Source organism: Oncorhynchus mykiss, chromosome 11, assembly GCF_057628025.1.
Source record: "Oncorhynchus mykiss isolate SJ-2025 chromosome 11, ASM5762802v1, whole genome shotgun sequence".
Taxonomy (NCBI): domain Eukaryota; kingdom Metazoa; phylum Chordata; class Actinopteri; order Salmoniformes; family Salmonidae; genus Oncorhynchus; species Oncorhynchus mykiss.
In genome coordinates, this window is record NC_143032.1 from 68,659,456 (window position 1) to 68,684,929 (window position 25,474).

A 25,474-nucleotide genomic window follows, 5' to 3' on the forward strand; every position below is an offset into this window, starting at 1 on the left:
TTACACCGTTTGCATGTATGTTAGGAGACTAGGAAGTATGATAACGTGAGAGAAACTGGGTCTGAACTGGGATAAGAGAGGAAGACTACTGAGTGAATTGAGATATGAGGTAGAGTACTAGAGTGGAATTGGAACCTTTAGCTGGCCTTTACATAGAGCTGAGTTGCTGGGACAACCTATTAGTATTCAAGGGATATTGCATCTAAATGTGCTTTAAAATGTCCTGTCTCTTGTTAATTCACATTTGGAACATTCACTCACTCAGGAGTGATGAGTAAAGTGACTGGTCAGGCGGTCAGGATAGCCAAGATAATCACCTCTCCATTTCTCATCGGCCCAAAATTATTGTATTAAATCATCAGCGGTTCAATTGGCCCACCCAGTCACACGGTGAAACGACAGACAGGCTGAAACGAAGTGACTCAGTGATGCATTAAATAGATGATACAAGATTTTAAACAGAACGTGTGCAGCATCATAACCAGAGTTTCTGTGACAATCACTTTGTAACAATTTTGGATATAAAAAGGGCTTTATAAAATATATTTGATTGATGTCTGTGGCAGGTTCTGTGATAACCAGTTTTTTTGTGTGTGTCTGTAGCATGCTCTGCATCATAACCAGAGTGTTTGTGTGTCTGTGCCTGTGGCAGGTTCTGTGGTAACTAGTGTGTTTGTGTCTATGTCTGAGGCAGGTTCTGTGGTAATCTGAGTGTTTGTGTCTGTGTCTGCAGCAGGTTCTGTGGTAACCAGTGTGTTTGTGTCTGTGTCTGTGGTAGGTTCTGTTGTAACCAGAGTGTTTGTGTCTGTGGCAGGTTCTGTGGTAACCAGAGTGTTTGTGTCTGTGTCTGTGTCTGCAGCAGGTTCTGTGGTAACCAGTGTGTTTGTGTCTGAGGCAGGTTCTGTGGTAACCAGTGTGTCTGTGCCTGTGGCAGGTTCTGTGGTAACCAGAGTGTTTGTGTCTGTGGTAGGTTCTGTGGTATCCAAAGTGTTTGTGTCTGTGTCTGCAGCAGGTTCTGTGGTAACCAGAGTGTTTGTGTCTGTGTCTGCAGCAGGTTCTGTGGTAACCAGTATGTTTGTGTCTGAGGCAGGTTCTGTGGTAACCAGTGTGTTTGTGTCTGAGGCAGGTTCTGTGGTAACCAGAGTGTTTGTGTCTGCAGCAGGTTATGTGGTAACCAGAGTGTTTGTGTCTGTGTCTGCAGCAGGTTCTGTTGTAACCAGAGTGTTTGTGTCTGTTCCTGTGGCAGGTTCTGTGGTAACCAGAGTGTTTGGGTCTGTGCCTGTGGCAGGTTCTGTTGTAACCAGTGTGTTTGTGTCTGTGGCAGGTTTTGCATCATAACCAGTGTGTTTGTGTCTGTGCCTGTGGCAGGTTCTGTTGTAACCAGTGTGTTTGTGTCTGTGCCTGTGGCAGGTTCTGTGGTAACCAGAGTGTCTGTGTCTGTGTCTGTGGCAGGTTCTGTGGTAACCAGAGTGTTTGTGTCTGTGCCTGTGGCAGGTTCTGTGGTAACCAGAGTGTTTGTGTCTGTGGTAAGTTCTGTTGTAACCAGAGTGTTTGTGTCTGTGGCAGGTTCTGTGGTAACCAGAGTGTTTGTGTCTGTGGCAGGTTCTGTTGTAACCAGAGTGTTTGTGTCTGTGGCAGGTTCTGTGGTAACCAGAGTGTTTGTGTCTGTGCCTGTGGCAGGTTCTGTGGTAACCAGAGTGTTTGTGTCTGTGCCTGTGGCAGGTTCTGTGGTAACCAGAGTGTTTGTGTCTGTGCCTGTGGCAGGTTCTGTGGTAACCAGAGTGTTTGTGTCTGTGCCTGTGGCAGGTTCTGTGGTAACCAGTGTGTCCTTGTCTGTGGTAAGTTCTACATCCTAACCAGAGTGTCTATTGCAGGTTCTGTGGAGGTCTGTTTCTTGACATCAAGAGAAAAATACCCTGGTTGCTTAGTGACTTCTATGAAGGCTTTCACATCCAGTCTATCTCTGCTGTGCTGTTCATCTACCTGGGCTGCATCACCAACGCCATCACCTTCGGAGGCCTGCTGGGAGACGCCACAGACAACTACCAGGTTGGGCTGCTTTAGCCTGAAATCCACAACTGTTTTGTGTTACCATTCCACCCCTTATACTCCGTGTCATATACCAATATGTTCGGCATATCACAAAGTACAATGAATGGAATGTTAGCACAAACAGACTGGTACCCAGGTTAGGGCCAATTAATTAATGTCCTAATTTTCTGAGTCGATGATTTGCAAAATGGAACAAAACAAATAAATGTATGGCAGCTTAATTGGGGGGACTGAGAGACAGAGAGAGAGATGGATTCAGTTCAGTCACTGGCCCTATCCATCACATGCAGTATATGGACCAATGACTGAACTGAATTCATTTGTTCATCTCTTTCTCTCTATCTCTGTCAATTCAATTCAGAAGGCTTTATTGGCATGGGAAACATACAGTAGGTTTACAATTCCAAATCAAGTTAAATAGATAATAAATAAAAGTGACATTAACAATACAAAAACATTACAGTCACAAGTTTCAAAGGAATAGACACATTTCAAATGTCATATTATGGCTATGTACAGTGTTCTAATGAGGTGCTAATACTTAAAGTACAAAAGGGAACATAAATAAACATAAATATGGGTTGTATTTACAATGGTGTTTGTTCTTCACTGGTTGCCCTTTTCTTGCGGCAACAGGTCCCAAATCTGGCTGCTGTGATGGCACACTGTGGTATTTCACCCAATAGATATTTGAGTTAATCAAAATTGGCAGGAGGTTAGTAAGTGCAGCTCAGTTTCCACATAGCCTGTCTTCTCTTGAGAGCCAGGTCTGCCTACGGCAGCCTTTCTCAATAGCAAGGCTATGCTCACTGAGTCTGTACATAGTCAAAGCTTTCCTTACTTTTGGGTCAGTCACAGTGGTCAGGTATTATGCCACTGCATACTCTCTGTTTATGGCTAATTCCAGTTTGCTCTGTTTTTTTTGTAAATTCTTCACAGCATGTCAAGTAATTATATATATTTTTTCTCATGATTTGTTGGGTCTAATTGTGTTGCTGTTGCTGTCCTGGGGCTCTGTGGGTTCTGTTTGTGTTTGTGAACAGAGCCCCATGACCAGCTTGCTTAGGGGACTCTTCTCCAGGTTAATCTCTCTGTAGGTGATGGCTTTGTTATGGAAGGTTTGGGAATCGCTTCCTTTTAGATGGTTGTAGAATTGAACTCTCTTTCTCACTTTCTCTCTCTCTTTCTCTCTCTCGCTCTCTTTCTGTCTCCTTTTCTCTCTCACACTACCCTCTCCCCCACCTGCCCTCTCTCTCTTTCTGTCTCCTTTTCTCTCTCTCACACTACCCTCTCCCCCACCTGCCCTCTCTCTCTTTCTGTCTCCTTTTCTCTCTCTCACACTACCCTCTCCCCCACCTGCCCTCTCTCTCTTTCTCTGTTTCAGGGTGTGATGGAGAGTTTCCTGGGCACAGCGTTGTCAGGAACAGTATTCTGTCTGTTTAGTGGTCAGCCCCTCATCATCCTCAGCTCTACTGGACCTATCCTCATCTTTGAGAAACTGCTCTTCGAATTCAGCAAGTGAGCGAGCTCAACCCCACCCTAGTTCACAATCAGACACTGTAGCCTATATGTAGTATTTGAATACATATGGTTCCTCCTCTTGATTTGATGAGAATTCAAGCAACACGCACATCAGACAGTTATATGAATGGCACAATGGTGAGATAAGATTTGATGTGTCTTATTGGAGAGTATGCGTCCATTCCATCTTCATAAAAAGACTGTCCTGCCTTCCACATTCTGCCCCTATATCAATAATGTTCTTATTTATAAGGAACAATGGTATAGACTACATGGAGCTGCGTCTGTGGATCGGGATCCACTCCTGTTTGCAGTGCTTCCTCCTGGTCGCCACGGACGCCAGCTACATCATCAAGTACATGACCCGTTTCACAGAGGAGGGCTTCTCCAGCCTCATCTCCTTCATCTTCATCTCTGACGCCATCAAGAAGATGGTGGGTCACACACATGCATGCATGCAGACGCGCACACACACACGCAGGCGAGTACACATGTAGTCATGCAAGCACACACACACACACTTAACTGTTGATATAATGTGTTGCTACAGATGGGCTCCTTCAAATACTACCCCATCAACACCGACTTCAAGCCAGACTACGTCACCGCCTACAAGTGCGAGTGCCTGGCCCCAGACCCCAGTGAGTCCATCCTTAGCTGTATAAAATATTACTGTAGTGCAGAGTCCCCAGCAGAGGATATAAGGGTTGTTAAAGGGTTGAAGAGACTTATGATGAGGTTATCAGGACCTAGTAGCCTGGGTGTCAGTCTGTTTCCACTCTCTCATTACAGCTCCTTATGGAATTGTCTCGCCAACCATGTCAAAAGTTTGACAGGAATAGAAATGGCAATAGCACAAAGAAATGTGGGTATTAGCAGGACCTGGCTACCGCCAAGGGGTTTGGGGACACCACGATTATAGAATGGTTTGGTAATATAAGGATGGATTATACCTTTATGCCTGTCTGGAGACGTTTATTGCATTGCGAAATCTTATATTGCAAACGTTATGAGAATTGACTGAAGATACTTGACTACTGTAACTGATTTGTCTCACGTTTGTTTTTGCTGCACACACAAATGGCTGCTGTCTGATGCGAGTGAGTAATACTTCCTGTGTATGCATGAGCTTTAACTAACCACTCCTTCTCTCTGTTTAAAGTCTCAAAGTCTACCTGTTAAAATCTTCTTTTATTTTGTATTTCTCTTGTCCCCTGACTCTGCCGTCATCTCGTTTTCCCTCTCTGCATCTCAATTTCTCCTTCATTACCCTCCTCTCTTTGTCTCTTTCTCCCTTCTTCTAACTTAAACAGTGGCTTCAATGATCTTCAATGGTTTAGTGCCAGTGCCAACTGATAACACCTCTAGTCTCTTTGGAGTAAGTTGTTGTTTTTATTCTATGTGTATTTTGTCATGTCTTATTAAGGAGATGTTAGAACTGGTGTTCTGTTGGAAACACAACACACCCCTGCTGAATACCCATTAGGCCTTAAGGGCTTTTCAATATTTCATTTTTTGACACAACAGTCTTCCTAGTTGTTGTTTGTTTGAACTCAAAGTTTAATGATACTACTTAAAAAACAGGAGTATGACACTAAGCCAAGTGGAAACTATATGTTTAAAGAGTCTGTTCATTTTCTTTTTTTGTCTCCCTTTTGTTCCCCTGCACTCTCTTCCCTGTTATTCTCTATCTTTCTTTCTTTCTTTCTTTTTTTTCTCTCTCTCCTGACAAACCCTCACATCCTCACATCCATGCCAATCGTTTTCTCTACATGTCACCTTTTTCTTCCACCTGTAAAACTGTGTCCCCCTTCCTGCCCCCCTCCACCCCTCTCTCCCTCCTACCAGTTAAACATCACAGGCCTGGACTGGAGCCAGCTCAGTAAGAAGGAGTGTGTGAAGTACGGAGGCTCTCTGGTGGGCAACACCTGTAAGTACGTCCCTGACCTGGCCCTCATGTCCTTCATCCTGTTCTTCGGGACCTACTCCATGACCGTCTCCCTCAAGAAGTTCAAGTTCAGTCGCTACTTCCCCACCAAGGTGAGACCAGAACTAACTGAAGAGGGGCTGGATCTTTATACAGTGACAAACAGGCTGCCTCACAATTAGAAGCCTAATGCAGCCACAGTTTCATATTTTTCAAGACAGATAGTCTGTTCCAGGGGTCGGTAACAAGCGGCCGACGGGCCAAAACCCTCCTGCAAGTGATTTAAAAAAAGACTTCAAAAAGACCAGGAATTCAGCTAAAAATGTGTTTTATTTAACAAATCTGTTCAAAAGAAAGACGTGATTGTATTTGAAAACTACATTGAGACACAATCAATTTTTTTGTCTTAGTTGTGGTCAATTTGCAGTATACCAATTATTATAATTATGTTCCGCCCCCACGACCATCCGCTCCGACAAAAATCTTATATGTTCAAAACTCTCTAGCCAGTGGAAAATACATATTCCTGTGGTGATTTAGTACAAATGTCCATAGAGATTGGGTGTAAATAAGAGTAATGACCAAAACATGTTTATATCAAAACTTTTGTATACCATTGTCTCCCCCAACTCCCCCCTACATGTTTTTGCTCCTATCTATCTGTCTGTCTGTCTGTCTGTCTGTCTGTCTGTCTGTCTGTCTGTCTGTCTGTCTGTCTGTCTGTCTGTCTGTCTGTCTGTCTGTCTGTCTGTCTGTCTGTCTGTCTGTATCTTTCTCTCTCTCTTCTCTCCCCTTTCTCGTTCTCTCTCTGTGTGTCTCCCCTTTCTCGTTCTCTCTCTGTGTGTCTCCCCTTTCTCGTTCTCTCTCTGTGTGTCTCCATTGTCAAATCCCAAACAGTGAACAATGTTCCCTCCCTGATCCTCAATGTACTGGATCCCCTGGTGACCTGAAACTGCATGTTCCTCACAATATTCTATTCCACCTATATTACAGCTGAATACAGCTTATGATTTTCAATGCATTTGAGATGTTTTTAATGTGTTTGTGTCTCTGCATTTGTTGTTCTTTGAGAGATGATTTGTTTCACACTAGACTTGTTTTATATTTTTTGCTTTGCTTTGTTCACTGTCTGTCTGCGTGTTTGTCTGTGTCTCTGTGTTTGAGTCTCTGTCTGTCTCTGTGTCTCTGTGTCTCCGTCTGTCCGTCTGTCTGTGTCTGTGTCTATATCTGTGTCTGTGTCTGATGCTCTGTCTGTTGCTCTGTCTGTTGCTCTGTCTGTTGCTCTGTCTGTTGCTCTGTCTTTGGCTTCTGTAAACAGCTGCGGAAGCTCATCAGTGACTTCTCCATCTTCATGGCCATTATGACCTTTGTCGGTCTGGACAGGTTAATTGGGCTCAAAACCCCCAAGCTCATCGTTCCCACAGAATTTAAGGTAAAGAAACATGTTTAAAATATTAGTAATGTTCCTGATCATACCCTGGGCATAAACCTATAGTGAATGTAGAAAAACATTATGAACACCTACTCATTCCATGACATAGACTGACCAGGTTATTCTAGGTGAAAGCTATGATCCCTTATTGATGTCACTTGTTAAATCCACTTCAATCAGTGTAGATGAAGGGTGGGAGACAATGCCTTTGAACAGGGTATGGTAGTACGTAGGCGCCAGGCGCACCGGTTTCTATCAAGGGTTGCAGTGCTGCTTTGGTTTTCACGCTCAACAGTTTCCTGTGTGTATCAAGAATGGTCCACCACCCAAAGGACATCCAGCCGACTCACTGGAGTCAACATGGGCCAACATCCCAGTGGATGCCCCGACGAATTGAGGCTGTTTTGGGGACAAAAGGGGTGTGTACGTTTGTGTTTGTCCTTTAATCAAGGAATGGTCACTCTGACACTGCCCGTTACTGACTCCCTTTAGCCCACACGTCCCGACCGGGGTTGGATTGTGCTGCCGTTTGGGAAGAACCCATGGTGGGTGTATTTGGCCAGCTTTGTCCCTGCTCTCCTGGTCACCATCCTCATCTTCATGGACCAGCAGATCAGTGCTGTCATTGTCAACCGGAAGGAGAACAAACTGAGGGTAGTTGGATGTTTTTATTGATTTATTTAACCTTTAATTATCCAGAAACTCCCATTGAAGTTAGGAGACCTGTTTCACAAGGGAAACCGTGATGTGCTGTATTAAATACACAGCCAGCCTGTTATAGTGAAGACATTGATAACTAGTTTAACCTCAGCTTTTGGAGGACACAATGGGCATCAGACATGTTGTTTGCAATGATGAGTCATTTATATTGGAGATAAGACATACTTGTAGTAGTAAAATCTAGTTCCTAGACCCTTATTTGGGCTCTGGTGTCACGCTAGGGCCTACACTACATACTTAATAGGACAATTACCTCAATGACATCCTGCAGTGTGAATTTATGTCCTACTCTACCCTGTGTGTCCCTCCCCAGAAAGGGTGTGGCTACCACCTGGACCTGTTCTGGGTGGGGGTGTTGATGGCTGCCTGCTCCTTCTTGGGCCTTCCCTGGTACGTGGCCGCCACTGTCATCTCCATCGCCCACATTGATTCACTGAAGATGGAGAGTGAGTCCAGCGCCCCTGGGGAGCAGCCTCAGTTCCTGGGTGTCAGGTGAGGGAGCACAGAGAAGAGAAAATAGAGTGTGACTATAGACCAGTAGTATTCAAACTTTTTCAGCTGGGACCCCGTTTTTTTCAGCAGAATTTCTGGGGACCCCATTTTTTCCCACAATAGTTTCTCGCGACCCCAACCCACTCCAAATCTAATGGCAAAACCTTAAAATCGGTACATTTCTATTTTTACACCAACAAATAACCTTCAATTCATTAAATGTTTATCTCTTATCAAAATTAAAAGAAACCAATAAATACGTTTACACAATAACATTTTATTTTTCAAGATATCTTTCTCAAAAACGTTTGTTCCCTGGGTTGCGACCCTGATTTTTAATACCACTTCTACAGAGGATATACAGGACAGTACAGTCCAGGCAGAACTTGTCTCTTTTCTGCTGTCTGTTACATATGGAAAGGTTTGCTGGTAGTCATTCTCTCTGTGTCTCTCTCTGTATCTCTCTCTCTCTCTAATGTATAGGGAGCAGAGACTGACAGGGATTCTGGTGTTTGTTCTCACTGGAGTCTCCATCTTCTTGGCTCCCATTCTACAGGTCAGTAAAATATGATAATTTCCTCCAACCTAAACTAGGCTTATTGATGAAAGATAAAAGTGGTAGTGGCCCAAATGGCACCCTATTCCCTATTCTGTGCACTACTTTTGACCAGAGACTTATGGAACCTGGTCAAAAGTAGTGCACTGATTAAGGAATATGGTGCAATTTTGGGTGCAATCAGTGTGTTTTCTATACCAACACATGCCATTACAAGGGATCAACAGGATTATGTGTTGATGTTGCCTATGTAGTTTAACTGTGTGTTCTCCCTCTGGTCCACTCACAGTTCATACCCATGCCAGTGCTCTATGGTGTGTTTCTCTACATGGGCGTGGCATCTCTCAGTGGCATTCAGGTATGTAGAGACCAGAAAACAGTCGACAACCAGTGGTTGTGTGTCAAATCAAACTCTCATGGTATGGGCTTTTTAGTATTCTCTGTGGTGCGTTTATCTTCCTTCTGAGAATGTGTGTGTCTGGAGGGAATGTAACTATGTATTCTAGCAGCATCTAAGCAGCAATTGGAGATGCATTTTAATCAGGGTGTTAGCTAGGCTGCTCAGAGCATGGCTTGTGTGTGTGTGTGTGTGTGTGTGTGTGTGTGTGTGTGTGTGTGTGTGTGTGTGTGTGTGTGTGTGTGTGTGTGTGTGTGTGTGTGTGTGTGTGTGTGTGTGTGTGTGTGTGTGTGTGTGTGTGTGTGTGTGTGTGTGTGTGTGTGTTCTCATTATGTCTCCCCTGTCACTCCTCTGTAGTTCTGGGAGAGGATCAAGTTGTACATGATGCCATCCAAGTACCAGCCAGACTTCCCTTTCCTGCGTCACGTGCCTCTGAGGAGGGTCCACCTCTTCACCCTGGTCCAGATCATCTGTCTGGCTGTCCTTTGGGTGCTCAAGTCCACCGTCCTGGCCATCCTCTTCCCTGTCATGGTATTATTCATGACTCGCTTTTGAATGGAACAAGTATTAATGCAGAGGTGTCAGACTCGTTCCATGGAGGGCAGAGTATCTGCTGTTTTTTACTATTTCCTTTCAATTTGTGTCTAATTAAGACCTAGAAAAGCAGGTGAGGAAAGTTCTTACTAAATAAATTACCTTAACTGATCAATCAGGTACATGGGAGGAGCGAAAACATGCATACACTTGGCCCTCCATCAAATTAGTTTAAGCCATGCATTAATGCATAAAAAAGTATTACTTAGATGTATTACCAATAGTCCCAATGGCCGTGTTTCGGGATACATTCAAGCACCCATCAACATACAAATGACCTGATAGGATGTAAATGTTGGTTACTTATGAAGTAAATGTTGGTTACTTATGAAGTAAATGTTGGTTACTTATTGTGACGCACTCAGGCGTAGTGGGTGCGGAGTCAGGCGCAAAAGGCAGAAGGTACAGAACAATGCTTTAATTTCTGGCACAGAGAAAATAGGACACGCCAAATACAGGGCGCACATAAACGACCGGCCCAAAACCAGGACCTAACCAGTCCGGAGAAAAACAAAACTGAAACGCACTACCACACACAAACACAGAGGGAAAAATAAGCCCGCAGAAAGAGCAGGCGGGCCTTACCGGCTTAAATAGCCCAAATAAAAACCCAAACAAGAAACAGGTGTAACCAATAAGACAAAACCAACAGAAAAGGTGGCAGCTAGTAGACAGGTGACGACGACCGCCGAGCGCCGCCCGAACAGGAAGAGGAAGCCACCTTCGGTGGGAGTTGTGACACTTATGATGTAAATGTTGGTTACTTATGAAGTAAATGTTGGTTACTTATGAAGTAAATGTTGCTTACTTATGAAGTAAATGTTGGTTACTTATGATGTAAATGTTGGTTACTTATGATGTAAATGTTGGTTACTTATGAAGTAAATGTTGCTTACTTATGAAGTAAATGTTGGTTACGTATGAAGTAAATGTTGGTTACCTATGATGTAAATGTTGGTTACCTATGATGTAAATGTTGGTTACTTATGATGTAAATGTTGGTTACTTATGATGTAAATGTTGGTTACTTATGATGTAAATGTTGGTTACTTATGAAGTAAATGTTGGTTACTTATGAAGTAAATGTTGGTTACTTATGATGTAAATGTTGGTTACCTATGATGTAAATGTTGGTTACTTATGATGTAAATGTTGGTTACTTATGAAGTAAATGTTGGTTACTTATGAAGTAAATGTTGGTTACTTATGAAGTAAATGCTGGTTACTTATGATGTAAATGCTGGTTACTTATGAAGAGTTTTACATGTATCTTCTTTCCTGTTGATGTTATTTTCTTGTCACAAGTTAAGGATAGTGATAATTTGCTTGTGCGACCATCAGATCCTGGGGTTGCTGGTGGTGCGTAAGATGCTGGACATGGTGTTCTCTCAACACGACCTCGCCTGGATAGATGATATCCTGCCAGGGAAAGACAAGAAAAAGGAGAAGAAGAAGAAGGGTGATAAAGATGACACAAAGAAGAAAGACAAGAAGAAAGGGAGATCAGACGACAGCGAAGACGAGGTGAGACATGTTAGGTTTTACTGCCACCAACTGGCTGGTTTAGAGAAAAACAATTCTTGCTAAATAATTCATTTCTGATGGCTGTGTTTTGTGTGTGTCTGTCTGTTTTGTGTGTGTGTGCATGTGTTTGTATGCAGGACAAGTACCACGCGTACTCCAACTGCTCGCCCAGCTCTGAGTCTGACGTGGACCGCAGGTACTGTGTGCTCAAACTACACGTCCCCTACAGTGACCTCCTGCAGCCCGTTGACGCCCAGTCACAGTGGGCTGCTCACTGCCAGCCAGGCAAATACTTCCCCTGATTCATAGATTACATAAACATGAAACATCAGCCTGGCAGATGTAAGCAGATATAGAAACATGCACTCACACTCACACACACACACACACACACACACACACACACACACACACACAGCATCCATAATTACACACATAATTTCTCACAGACCCAGTATTCCATAGTGTTCTGCCAAGGCTGGGCTGAAGTATAAGATATATCTCAGAGAATATGCCTTCATACCCTTCTCTTCATGCACTTTAATGCAATGCAGATGTTATTTTGGGTTTTGCTAAGCAGCCCTTGCTGCTATTTTCCCTGCACTCCTATGCGTTATGAAAACTAGTTGTGTAATTTTGTGTCAATGTGTCTCTATGTGTAGACACATCACATGCATGTGCATAATTCCAACACACTAGTCATACACTATCTCCTATGTATTCTTACTTCCTACTTTTAAGGCACCGGCTTGGTTTATATTCTGTAGAAATGTGTGGCATATTTGAATAGATGAATAAAAGTTTGACATTCTATCTGTATGTAGCAGATAGCAGTGTTTGAGAGTGAACAGTGTTTGGTGCACTGTGACCTCACACCACATGCATCAGGCCTTTCTCAGAGTTTTGGTTGTTTCTTTTTCCTCCATGTGTTGTTGTATGTACCCAATAGTCTAGTAGTCTATTGATGGGTCCCATTCACGAACACTACTGTTTTGTTCTTAGTTGTGTCTTCATTCCATATAGTTGAATATTCCTCTCCCCTCTATCCTTTTAGTCATGTTATCTGCGTGTTGCCTTTGACTCCTTATGTCAAATAGAAACTATGATCAAATTCATGTCTGCATTGCTTTTAAGGAAGCATGGTTCAGCAGTATACATTAGGCCTACATATTTGCTAAAAAAAACCTCCTGAAGACTGTGAAATTAGGAGAGGAGAAACTGCAACATAAGGAGAAACTTTGTTTCTTTCACTGTTAGTTTTGCATCACAAACTGTGCATTGCATTCCTCCCCACATCTCACATTCCCCATAGGCTGCGAACTACACCGCAGAAAGGCTTGGAACACTACGGCATAAAGAACAGACTTCAATCACAGTTGACAGCTCGTCTAACTCTCTGTCATGTTGTTTCACATTCATTTGCCCAACCTGTCCTCTAGTCTAATTCACTCTCTGGTACTCTCTGGCACCAGCTCCAGATTACATCTCACTACAGACCACCCCTGTCTAGCCCAAGGTTATCTTCCCCCTCGCCTGTCTCCAGTCCCCCCTCCCTTCTGTGTTTCTTTCACTGTGTATGTCATATATGTCATTTTGCACTCTTTTATCCTAAGCGACTTACAATAGTGCATGTATACATTTTCGTATGGGTGGCCCCAGCGAGAATCAAACCCATCTGAACCACACAGGACATACATACAGGTATGTATGATATGTATGATAACTGGGACTTGCCGTTCCTCAGCATCACCCTGCATCTGAAGATATCCTGCCCATCGTCTCCTGCGGTGCCTATGGCCCACGGTCGTGGCATGGCCTTCCCCGTGCCCCAGGTGAAGATCGAGATGGAGTCGGACTACGACACAGACACTGACCACCCCCGCCACAGGGACATGAGCAGCGAAACAACGCTGTAGGCACTGACTACAGTGTGACAGAGCAGTGGCATATGTGGGTCGAACGCGGACGCTCTACAGTACATAGCTTTAGAGCGCTGACCCACTCACACACTAAGACTCTTCTAGAATGCCTGCAGAGGACAGTGCAAGGTGTCATGGACTAACAGCTGACAGCATATGACACCTAATGTAAAGAAATTAGATGCTGGGAATACATGTACATGGAATAACTTAGCTTGAATGTACAGTACATTTATACTTGATCTGATTCCTCATATAGCTGTCCATTTTGATGTGTCCAAAGTCCAAGCAACAGCTTCTGCTTTTAACCTAGGAGGCTCTTTGCTGTCGTAAATTGTCATGGATATCTCTGTTGAGAACATGTTGATTGTATAATCTTCAGGACACGCGTAGCTTTAGAAACAACGTAGAGGGATATAGGAGAAAGGTGGAGTGAAGGATCTCCTCTGTATGTGCTGTATATAAGAATATATTTTATGTCAAGATATTTATATTTCTATAAATATATAGAGTACCAGTCAAAAGTTTGGACACACCTACTCATTCAAGGGTTTTTCTTTATTTGTACTATTTTATACATTGTAGAATAATGCTAAAGACATCAAAACTATGAAATAACACATGTGAAATCATGTAATAATCAAAAAAGTGTTAAATAAATCTAATTATATTTGACATTTTAGATGATTCAAAGTAGCCACCCTTTGCCTTGATTACATATTTGCATACTCTTGGCATTCTCTCAACCAGCTTCAACCAGCTTCCAGGTAGTCACCTGGAATGCATTTCAATTAACAGGTATGCCTTGTTAAATGTTAATTTGTGGAATTTAATTCCTTCTTAATGTGTTTGAGACAATCAGTTGTGTTGTGACAAGGTAGGGGTGGTATACAGAAAATAGCCCTGTTTGATAAAACAGCTCAAATAAGCAAAGAGAAACGACAGTCCATCATTACTTTAAAACATGAAGGTCAGTCAGTCCTGAAAATTTCAAGACATTTTAAAGATCTTCAAGTGCAGTCGCAAAAACCATCTAGCGTTATGATGAAACTGACTCTCATGAGGACCGCCACAGGAAAGGAAGACCCAGAGTTACCTCTGCTGCAGAGGATAAGTTCATTAGAGTTAACTGCACCTCCGATTGCAGCCCAAATGAATGCTTCACAGAGCTCAAGTAACAGACACATCTCAACATCAACTGTTCAGAGGAGACTGCGTTAAATCAGACTTTCATGGTCGAGTTGTTGCATAGAAACCACTATTAAAGGACACCAATAAGAAGAAGAGACTTGATTGGGCCAAGAAACACAATCAATGAACTTTGAACCGGTGAAAATCTGTCCTTAAGTCTGATGAGTCCAAATTTGTGTCTTTGTGAGACACAGAGTAGGTGAACGGATGATCTCTGCATGTGTGGTTCCCACCGTGAAGCATGGAGGAGGAGGTGTGATGATGTGGGGTGCTTTGCTGGTGACACTGTCTGTGATGCATTTAGAATTCAAGGTAGACTTAACCAGCATGGCTACCACAGCATTCTGCAGCGATACACCATCCCATCTGGTTTGCGCTTAGTGGGACTATCATTTGTTTTTCAACAGGACAATCAATGTTTAACACTTTTTTGGTTACTGCATGATACTGCATGTGTTTTTTCATCATTTTGATGTCTTCGCTATTATTCTACAATGTATAAAATGAGTAGGTGTTTCCAAACTTTGACTGGTACTGTATATATAGTATTTTTTTCACAGTTTGTTCATACAGAAAGTTACACTGAGTGTACAAAACATTGGGAATGCTTTCCTGATATTGAGTTGCACCCCTTTTGCCCTCAGAATAGCTTCAATACGTTGGGGCATAGACTCAATGTTCCCCCAAATTGTTTGGGGCACTGAGTAAATGTCAGGTCTGCTGAGCGCAAACTTGAATGTTGTGAAAATTCTGTGCAACTTCCAGCGTGCATTTACTATGACCATTGAAGCTGTACCTGCTTTAACTTACAGTTGCAAACAGTGGTCAAGTAGGCTCCTGTGGCTATTTGATCTTAAATTAGGCCTACCAGAGTGTCCTACCGTCAAAAACAATGTATAAAATGCATCGCATAACATTTTAACATGGAAATAGCTGTTCTATCATTCAGCCTTCAATAGCAGCCAATGTGTGTTGTTCAACGTAGGCTTACATTCCATGACTTTAGAAAAAAACATGCAGGGCTTGACATAACCTGTTTATCAATTTGTTCTTCAGACAAGGAGGTGACTGAATATGTTGTTGTGTTGTTTGATGCAAGAAACCACTTTACAAAATAAAATGCACAATTATTCCCATACAATTATTATAGAAAATCAGACAAATTATGCTACCCTATGCCTATTGGCTACTTATCTTATTCAAGCCTGTCTCAAAATAGGACATTGACCCCTTTAAGATAAAAAAAAGCTCTTTACCTGACTCGCTTTTGAAAGATGTCTGGAAATGTACACATTTTGTGCTCTTGTTGGAAGCAATCACTCCCCCATTGCTGACTACGAATTAGCTATAACTGGGCTAATAGCTCACTAACTAGCAAAGGATATAGCAAAGGATAAGAACAAATGTGCCCAGGTGGCTATATGCAACTCTGGCTTTGATCTCAAAACAACTACTCACTACCACTCATGCTGTAAACACAGTCCTGTGTTTGTGTAGAATACAGGCTGAGTGGTGAGAGTCAATTTAATAGAAAGCCTACAACAAAATCTCTTGCATACTTAGCTTTGCATACTTCTTGCATAGTTTGTTTTGTTTCGGTATGCTGCATTGAAAGTGACTAATATTGGGTGGATTCGATCACAATTCCCACAGTAAGGGGAAACTTGGATAGTGTTAACTAAGGGGGAAAACTCTAGAAAGTTGAGTGAAGTTCAATCTCCTGCATGGGCCAATATTTATTCTGCACACACGCGCAGCTTAGAGGGAACATTGTCTACAAGGTGTCGAAAGCGTTCCACAGGGATGCTGGCCCATGTTGACTCCGGTGCTTCCCACAGTTGTGTCATGTTGGCTGGATGTCCTTTTGGTAGTGGACCATTCTTGATACACACTGGAAACTGTTGAGCATGAAAAAAACAGCATGGTTACAGTTCTTGATACAAACCGGTGCACCTGGCACCTACTACCATACTTTGTTCAAAGGCACTTAATACATATTTTCTGTTGCCCATTCACCCTCTGAATGGCACATATACACAACCCATGTCTCAAGGCCTAAAAATTGTTCTTTAACCTGTCTCCCCCCCTTCATCTACACTGGTTGAAGTGGATTTAACAAGTGACATTGATAAGGGATCATAGCTTTCACCTGGATTCACCTGGTCAGTCTGTCTTGGAAAGAGCAGGTGTTCCTAATGTTTTATACACACAGTGTATAGTAAGTATAACGTATAAGGTCCAGGATAACTTTAATTGCAATCCAGAATTTCAATGTACTGTAGGTGATTGTTAACATGGCCTGCCTTTTCATGTGACAAATGAGTTTTTGAATATCCTTCTTTAGCAAAAGAAAATAAATGTTTTGGTGTGTGTGTGTATGTGTGTTGAGAGGTTATATGGTGCATCTCTTCTGCTAGCAAACTAGCTTTCCTATTCCCTATTCCCTCTTGTGTTTTCAAGCCATTGGAAAAAAGAAACAACCAAAAAAATTGAATAGCCCACTGGACTGAATATTGTTTTTAGTGCTGAAAAGGATTGATTTGATAATAACATGGTTGAATACAGTGTTTTGCAATCACGTTATTATTCCCTACTGTGTGTAAATGACTGTGTGCAATTACTGTGCAGACACTGAACAACAGGGTGTAATAGAGGACAATTAGGGAGGAGGGGTTACCATACTTGACAACAAAAGAGGCATGCACAGAGGGGCAATAAATTGATTATCAATTATGGTTTATTAAATTAAATATTATTAATACTATGTACGAACTGTATTCTTGAGATATTTGGTGTGTAAATGTGTAGTTGATCTTTCCAATATTATTGATTTTTACCAATACAGAGAAATGCCTGTGCGTTATTGTTTTCTAAAAATATATTACTGACGTACTAAAAGAACTACAGCTATGAATTTATTTATATTACTTACATTATGTATAAAGTTTACAGCATTTCAAATATTTCCCAATTTCTGTGAACAAGAAGCAACCCCACTAAAAGTAAGGTACAAATGTGAACGCTCAGGTTTTCTTCACTAGTGTCTATTGACTTTTGGATATGTAATATCCCTACCTGGACAAAAGACCATTCAATTCACAGGCTACACATATTTTTTATGGACATGATCATTTAGAAAAGATTGGAATAAATGTGACACTGCGTAATGAAGTATGTAGTGCAGTGTTATGTAGAAATAATGTTCCTAATGTCTACCACGTTTCCTCTCTATAACTCTTTTTTGGCACATGCGATAATGTCCACGATAAGCAGACATCCAGACACAAATCATACTAACATACACAAAAACATATGGACCAGCAGCATTAAGTTAACGCAGAACGCATGATACATCCTGTAGAAGAGACATCCCTGAGTCACTGGTGAAGCCATCTGTGAAGCCCTGTCCCTCGACCAAGGTAGGCTTATTTTTGCACATGGGGCACAGTTTTGTCCTCTCCTGTGAGGCCCTCATCCAGACAATGAGGTTCCAGCACTGGCCAGAGGAGATGGGCAGGGAACCGTGCATGTGTTGTCCTCTGTATAGGAGACCCTCTATCATTCCCTGCTCTACCTCTGTAGACACTCTCACTCAGAGGCACCTGCAGGGTCAGGAAAACACTATCAACCAATGAGCCACACTAGACTAACAATTAGAATGTTTACTCATAGGGCTGTGGCGACTTTTGTTTGTGCAACTAATAGTTCTGGGAGTTTTCCCAACCCGAAATATAACAGTGTGTAACCTGTATGAACTGGCATGTTTTTAAAACCACAGTGTGTGGAATCAATGAGAGATAGTATGAACCTAAATCAAGATCACGGCTTCATTTGTTCTTTCATTCTACATAACGTCAATTCAAATATTTCAATATCTATAATAAATTGGATATTGGGTTATTACACTTCCCAAATTGGCTCTGATTAGGCACCTGTTTCATGTCACCAAAGTAGAGATTCCCCAGAGACACATTGAGTGACCTCTGCGTTGTCGTAATGGTAGACAAGGTCCAGGTCTTCATGAATGTCATATTTCACCATGAAGGCCTTGTGGCTGTCTAGGCAGCGTATTTAGGGTAGAGCAGAGATGTGAGAGGCTACAGATACTGCACACGGAGAGGGGTGGTAAAGCCATTGTCAAATCCTAGCTCGTTCAGGAGGATCTGTGTGGACGAAAGAACATTGCAAACAAAAGGACCATGAGTTACCACAGGTAACACTTGATACATTTAATATTTTGCCTGAGGTCTCCATATCTAATAGCCTACAGATGTATTTTATATGAAAGAGGAAGCATACCCTGTAGTTCATTATGTTGGGTCTGTACACTGTTCAAAGTGTTCCATCTCATCACAGAAGCTTTAAAAAAAAAAAAATGTTTAACACAGGCAAGCGCAAGATCCTTGGGGCTTCAAAAGATTTAAAACAATGACATGCACCACCTATTTCAAATAGGAACTCTTTATGCAAAACTCATCTGCTTCTGTCTGCATTAAACTCAACAGTCCCAACAGTCCCAATCTTAGTGTGTTTGGAGACTAAAGTATTGTAGGCTTCCTTCCTACCTGTAGATGGTAGACATGGTCATGGAGGGGTTTATAAATCTCCCTTATGGCAGCAGCTCTCAGCTGACTTCACGCCAAGGCTCTGACGCCATTAAACTTATTTGGCAATCTAGAAAGGAAACATTTAACCACACATCAAAATGGAAAGATCATTCAGTAGTGTCTAGACATCCGCGTTGCCTCCCACAATTTCAAACGCTCCGGTTTTCGAGACTAATCATTCAGTACAATTTTAATAAATACTCAAAATGCGTAGGCCTACTTGCCTTTGTCAGGATATCCTCGAACTGTGTGTCAGTGGAGCAGCCAAGCTTTCTTAACACCTGTTTGGCAAACCATTTTTGGTTTCTAGTTAACTAGCTAACGTTAGCTCGCAAACTAGTACATTTATCCAACAAGATGTTTTAACATGACAATTATTTGTAGATCTACTGTACTGGCTAGCTAGTAGATACCCACCGCTTGATAATAAGTTCTAACTGCTGCTGATCTGACATGACGTTTGAACTCAAGGAAAATATTTAGCGCTAAAACAACTAGTGTAAACATTTGCGTTACGATCCTTACAGTTTTGCATGATTATCCTATGAAGATAATACACATAAACGTATCAAAGTTATAGTAAAATCCATAATAAAAAACTATTGTTAGTAGTTAAATGAGAGTGAACGAGGAGCTGTCAAAAGCAGTTATGGTATTGCTTCCGGATTTTGAGTTGTTTGTTGTGATCCAACGTTGTTATGTGTCCGATGTGAACCGATATTCTTAGCATTTAGTTTCCAAGGTATGTAATCAACTAAACGGCTTTAATGGAGTCACATTGCTAGATATAACATTTCAAAATATTACATTTTACTTAATTATTTAAATGTGTGGCAAATTTTCTTGGTGTAAAATGGATTCAAGCGGAACGGTAAAAATAAAAATGTTAGAGATGTGTTTCCGCATGCGTCAACATAAATCGTCCGTTCTCTGAATACCAGGGCAACATGCGAATCTTTCCTCCGTTGATTAATTCTTTAGCTAGTTCTTCTTTTGTCATATTTGTTTGCACGTAAGTCGGTTTCTCCTTCCATTATATAATTTGGCTTACATATTTTACGTAGTTTGAGGTTCATTTCGCTGCAGAGATGTTGAGTGTGGACTCGTTGCAAGTGGTGGCTGAAGAGGAGGTGGTGGAGTCGAGCTCAAACCGCTTGGGTGACATCTACACGTTTGTGGCCGAGGGCTGCTACCCCCAGACAATGAATCCCATACGAAAGAAGAATCTCAAAAGATATGCTCAGAAATTCATCATTGATGGTAAGAAAGAGAAAATGCTTGAGACGTAGAGCGATCTGAAATGTGTGCCGTTGAATGTAGCCTAGTGTCTCTTTCTAATGGCATGTTTCATTGATTGTTGTCTGTGTGGTTGTGTCGTCCTAGAGGGTCGACTGTACTATGTGGGGCCCAAGAAGGAGGAGAAGCGAGAGGTTGTGATTGAAGCTGAACGTAAGAGGCAGATATTCCTTGAGTGCCACTTTAATGACATTGGTCATCACCTGGGACAGAAGAAGACTGTTCACAGGATCCAGAGCAAGTATTACTGGCTGGGTATTGTAAAAGATGTCGTGGACTGGGTATGTTTGTCTATTTGGAGTTCAGTGTACAGCTTGGAGGCATACATTCATTCTTCTTACAAATTGTGCACTTGTCTTTCTCAGATAAAGGTATGTGAAACCTGTCAACACACAGAGAGGAACAAAAACATGACAAGGACTGTTCGGCCAATCAAAGTGGATGCTCCCTGGGAAATTCTAGGGATTGATATATTTGGTAAATAAACTCATATCTTATCAGAAAATGAAACTACTTGGCTAGTCTCGCAACAATAGATGAACTCCGAGTACAATTGTTTGTCTGACTTTGTTGAATTTGTTCATGTTTTCACCAGGGCCTTTCCAAAAAACACAGCAAGGTAATTCCAGCGTGGTAATCGTCACAGATTACTTCAGCAAGTGGGTGGAGGCGTTTCCCATTCAAAAAAGAGATGCCCTCTCTGTTGCCAGATGTATATCTACATCCATTTTCAGGTAATTCAACACACACACAATTTCATCTTGATTTGACAATTATTTGCCAGATACAACCATCATCGCCAACATGAGTGGCAATGAGAGAGCACCATACTTTTTTTCCTACCAGGTTTGGAGCAGCAAAAACAGTTATTTCCACACAAAGCGTTGACTTTTGTGACGAGGTAAGACATTATTAGCCTGTTTCTATTTACAAGCTCTTAAAGTAACTCTCCAGTGGAAATCTCACTTTTAAAAGTTCATATTCTATTAACTCGTACCTAAATAATGTTGACTCGTCATTCTATACTCGTATCTGAGGCCAAAGCATGAATTTGAGAGAAAAAAATGCAGCTCAAACTTGTATCTCAGACTGTTTAAATAATGCTTGCTATTTTCTCATAGAACATGCTGTCATGTTGGCTCATTGACTGAGCTGACCAATCAGTGGTCTACTTGCATGAATATTTTTAATGACCTGTTTACGCTCACACCATTCTGCTGTTGGGGATCGCCCACACTATTCAAACACAGAAAAGCTGCTAGAATTGTTTTAATAAAACATTTATTATAACCACAAATAGGTGCTAAGTTTGAATGAAAAAATCCAAGTCCAGGCACTCGTGTGGATTAGCAAGTTAAAAAGCCTTTAATGTGTAAAAATACATGAATGCCTTCATCAGGGTGTCGGATACAATGTGTGACACACTTGTGTAAAGGTGATCACAGGTACAGAAAATATGCTTTTTTTTTAACATAAAATGAAAAAAGGAAAACCTTTTCACTCCTATTGTAATTAATTATAGGTCTATCAACATTGCCTCTGTATAATATGTTGCTTCTAGGTGACAAAGCACCTCTGTAACAGGTGGAACGTAGTGCAGAGAGTGTCTGCCGTAGAGTTGAACCCGCTACACGACCACAGCAGTGGACTACTGAAGGAAGCCATCACACAGGTGGTGGCAGAGAAGCAGGCAGAGTGGGACGATTTCCTGGACCCTGTCTTATGTCTGTTTAGGACGACCATCAACCCCACAACAAAGTTCACACCCTATTCACTCATGTTTAATAGGAAAACTATTTTACCTAGTGAGGTGAGATATTATTATTTATTTTTTTAAGACATTTAATTGCGTTAATACTATGTCTTAGTTGTTAATATTGAATTATTAATTTAAAATGTATTTTTGTCAAGACCGACCAAGAGACGGATTTGTATCACTCAAAGGAAGAGGCCTCTGCGTGTATGACAGTGATGCAAGAGCAGCAGAACTCTGTGAAGCAACTGGTGAGTTTGAATTGGAAATGGAATATCTTGCCATTTGGGAGACGCTGTGCTTCACTGCCAAAGAGAGCCTGATAAGCTTGTTTCATGGTTGCCACTTTTCATTTCTACTTCAATGCTAACTTACTTGACCTACAACCCTATTAAGCTCTGCGGAGCATAGGTCATCGTATGACATAGGTTATATGTGTAATTCCCATGTGAGATTTCTCTGGATTCCACTGGAAATGGTCAATAATTGTTTGTGTTTACAGGTGATTGCCAACATGAATGCGGCATACAAACAGGAGAAGAAGAATGCCAAGAGAAGAGCTCGGAACATGCCCTCCATTACCTTCAAAGTCACAGACCCATTGTTTGGCTCGGGTGAGTCGTCCTCCCAGAAGAAACTGAAACGGAGCATTTACCTGTCTTTCCCGGTGGAAACGGTCCTTGCCACTGAGCAATGCAGCTCTGATGATAAAAAGAGTGACTTGGAATACACCCTGCCGATTTCTGATGCGCATTGATGCCTACTATGCTGGGGGTTATAGTATACAAGGAACATAATTGAGAAGCATACAGTGGCTGTATTAATGGATCAACAATTCCTCTTGCTTCAGTGGTATGATGGAGCCATGATGTCTTCATAAGATGCTTCATCTCAGAGAGAAGATTGGTGAACATGGAGGCACTGGAATCAAGAAGCCTGACCAAAAATATTGATAAGAAATTATATTGGGTTGGAGATATGTCCAAATACATAGATTTTCCCAGTCAGTGCCTGGTGCATTTGTGGTCTAGTCATTGATATTGTGAGGCATGTAGGTGCTAAATGCAATTTTTTTGCAAAGATGTGAATGAAATGAGTATGTTCACTACCCTATCATGTGGGATACACCTTTCTCCAACTCTGTTAAAAATGTGATATGAAGTTGTATTGACATCATGGAGCAGGGTATGTGCACTTGGGGTCAGCATCAGTTTTTTTGTGGCCACACTTAGAATACTTTGTCTTCACAATCAGTCATTCATTCATAGTTCTTTGAATTTCGGGTCTGCTACATGCTTTAGGGAAGGACTTTAAATAACTGGTTAGGGTCCATATCAAATGATGGCATTTGGTTTATTGCTGTGCATGGATTCAATATTCCCGATAGCCCCAACATTCTATTGACCAGTGCAACCTTGAAGAAATGTGGATGGAAAAGCACAATAGAGTTCTAAAGTAAAAACAATGTATTTTAAAATAAGCTAACACAAAACAAATCAACCTTTTAATCTATAAAGGTGCAATATCCAGAAATCGCTCCACCAATTCCTGGTTGCAAAAATTCTAATAGTTCTCCTAATTTTAGTTTTTGACAAAACAAGCAATGTGTAGTGTAGAGCAGGGTTCCCCCATTGATGGCCCCGGGGCCAAATCTGGCCCCCCAAATGAATTATGAATATTTTTTCCCCCATAAAAAATACTTAATCTCGGACCCGAGATTCAAAAACTCTCAAATGTAATGTCCCAAGAAGGAAGTTACCTTACCTCAGTAATGTAAAAGTTACGTTTTACCTTCATTCATGAGGATAGAAATATACTAATTATGTTCTGGACCGCCGACTATTAGTTCAGAAACAAAATTGGCTTAGGGTCAAACCTAGATGATGAACTCTGATGTTGAGAAACATTGTACCATCTAAATCTCTGTGAAATAGATTTTCAATAACCAAAAATAATGTATTTTCAGCTGTTTGTACCTGGTGTACAAAAACCGATAGTAAAAAAACAAAAATGCCACTAAAGCATAGATATAGTTCACATAGAACAGATCTACCGCTTAGCATAGACTGTAAAAGGTATTGGCAAAGCCATCGATTACATCACAGCATATTTTGTATGGGAACGCTCAGTGGCACATTTTGAAGACCAGAAAGCGTTGTTGATGCGTGCGCTATCTTGTTTCATGGAAGAGTTTTTTGGAACATCGCATGCGCCGTTTGAGCTAGTCCAGGAAGTGACGTCACAAGCTCCGACAGTCTGAAAGGACAGCATTCCATCACGTAGAGTTTAGGCAAACTGCTGGTAGTTCAGATGTATGGTCATAGGCCACTGCATGCAAGAGCTGTCTATGTGGCAGAGGCAGCTTTTGTTTCTTTGTCAGTGAGAGCTACATAACTCTTCGATCTGCTTCGGTCTATGGCTCAAGCCAGCTCTATGTGCATGAGTAAAAAACTTGTAAGTTGGGGAGAGGATATCATGCACCACCACTTCTAGCGGTACAAAAGGCAATTGTTTAAATAAAATGTTATTGGTCACATACCCATGTTGTTGCGGATGTAGCGAAATGCTTGTTTCTAGCTCCATCAGTGCAGTAATATCTAACAAGTAATATCGAACAATACACACAAATCTAAGTATAAAGGAATGGAATTAAGAATATATAAATGTTTGGATGAGCAATGTCAGAGCGGCACAGACTAAGATACAGTAGAATAGGACAGAATACAGTATATGGGTCATTCTTTGGCTTGGGTAATATTTCAGTCCCTCTGACTTTTTATATTATATTTCAAATATTGGGTCACCAAAATGAAATGTTAAGATTTTGTATATACATTTAAATGTCCAGTATAAATGCATTTAAATAAAAAATTAATTTAAACGTTTTATTTAATAAATCTTATTTTTTTAACTGACACTAATAATTGTCACACCCTGATCTGTTTCACCTGTCCTTGTGATTGTCTCCACCCCCTCCAGGTGTCACCCATCTTCCCTATAACCCTTAGTGTATTTATACCTGTATTCTCTGTTTGTCTGTTGCCAGTTTGTCCAGCCTTTTTCCAAGCTCCTGTTTTTTTCTAGTCTCTCTTTTCTAGTTCTGACCTTTTGCCTGCCCTGACACTGAGCCCGCCTGCCTTACCATTCTGCCTGCCCCTGACCTCGAGCCTGCCTGCCGCCCTGTACCGTTTGGACTCTAACCTGGTTATGAACTCTTGCCTGTCCTCGACCTGCCTCTTGCTTGCCCCTCGTTGTTCAATAAATAAACCATCTGCCTCCTGTGTTTGCATCTGGGTCTTGCCTTGTGTCGCTATACCCCCAGGCATTTCACTTAATTTTTACTTGGGAAATTAATATCAAAATGTGCACAATGACTTTTGCTATTAATGCAAACATATATTTGTGTTATTTTGTTGAGAAAGTATATTTATCAAATAAATGTATGATTATTGATTAAAATCACACAATTTAGCTCAGTCCCTCAGTCTACAGT

The 25,474-nt window shown here is 41.5% G+C and overlaps 1 protein-coding gene and 1 long non-coding RNA gene across 2 annotated transcripts in view; one reads left to right on the forward strand and one right to left on the reverse strand.

Annotated features, from left to right (window-relative positions):
• The window catches only part of LOC110535095 (electrogenic sodium bicarbonate cotransporter 4-like), a 36,321-nt gene extending 23,082 nt beyond the window's left edge, over positions 1–13,239 (forward strand). The window contains exons 12-26 of the mRNA XM_090191037.1: positions 1,875–2,049; positions 3,437–3,570; positions 3,827–4,007; positions 4,124–4,214; positions 4,887–4,951; positions 5,422–5,613; positions 6,819–6,932; positions 7,425–7,586; positions 7,966–8,144; positions 8,628–8,700; positions 8,990–9,058; positions 9,455–9,628; positions 11,033–11,215; positions 11,353–11,411; positions 12,960–13,239. Coding sequence (XP_090047163.1) covers positions 1,875–2,049; positions 3,437–3,570; positions 3,827–4,007; positions 4,124–4,214; positions 4,887–4,951; positions 5,422–5,613; positions 6,819–6,932; positions 7,425–7,586; positions 7,966–8,144; positions 8,628–8,700; positions 8,990–9,058; positions 9,455–9,628; positions 11,033–11,215; positions 11,353–11,411; positions 12,960–13,131 — 2,023 coding nt within the window. The 3' untranslated portion in view covers positions 13,132–13,239. The remainder of the gene's footprint in view (positions 1–1,874; positions 2,050–3,436; positions 3,571–3,826; positions 4,008–4,123; positions 4,215–4,886; positions 4,952–5,421; positions 5,614–6,818; positions 6,933–7,424; positions 7,587–7,965; positions 8,145–8,627; positions 8,701–8,989; positions 9,059–9,454; positions 9,629–11,032; positions 11,216–11,352; positions 11,412–12,959) is intronic.
• Positions 13,240–17,044: 3,805 nt separating this feature from the next.
• LOC110536269 (uncharacterized) lies at positions 17,045–19,865 on the reverse strand. Its single transcript, XR_016484665.1, has 6 exons — positions 19,350–19,865; positions 19,157–19,213; positions 18,891–18,999; positions 18,625–18,684; positions 18,258–18,488; positions 17,045–17,927 (listed from the first exon to the last, which is right to left on the reverse strand). It is a non-coding gene; the product is annotated as an uncharacterized LOC110536269 (long non-coding RNA).
• Positions 19,866–25,474: the final 5,609 nt, after the last annotated feature.